This window comes from Eimeria mitis, genomic scaffold, assembly GCF_000499745.2.
Source record: "Eimeria mitis Houghton genomic scaffold, Emh_scaff1190, whole genome shotgun sequence".
In the NCBI taxonomy this organism is placed as follows: Eukaryota; Apicomplexa; class Conoidasida; order Eucoccidiorida; family Eimeriidae; genus Eimeria; species Eimeria mitis.
The window spans coordinates 380-657 of NW_013568107.1; the positions used below are offsets into that span (position 1 = coordinate 380).

Below are 278 nucleotides of genomic sequence, written 5' to 3' on the forward strand. Positions count from 1 at the left end.
ACCTGAGTTTTGTAGTAGGAAGGATCTGTATGCTTCTGTGCGGCTGACATCAGCAACCATCTCGCGGTGTATAGACAGCTCCCCGTATCCAGCGAAATATCCTTTGTCTTCAGGTGAAAACTCTTCTGCTGCTGCTGCTGCTGCTGCTGTTGCTGCTGCTGCTGCTGCTGCTGTGCTGCTGCTGCTGGTGGTGGTGGTTGGGGTGCTGGCAGCAGCAGCAGCAGATCCAGCAGCAGCAGCAATGCGGTGCTGCAGCAAACGCTCATACACTTCTGTGT

At 55.0% G+C, this 278-nt stretch overlaps 1 protein-coding gene across 1 annotated transcript in view; it reads right to left on the reverse strand.

The window, feature by feature from the left end:
- EMH_0031520 (uncharacterized protein) overlaps positions 1 to 278 on the reverse strand; it is a gene marked incomplete at both ends in the record, with an annotated part of 1,638 nt that overhangs the window by 271 nt on the left and 1,089 nt on the right. The window contains one exon of the mRNA XM_013494526.1: positions 1 to 276. Coding sequence (XP_013349980.1) covers positions 1 to 276 — 276 coding nt within the window. The remainder of the gene's footprint in view (positions 277 to 278) is intronic.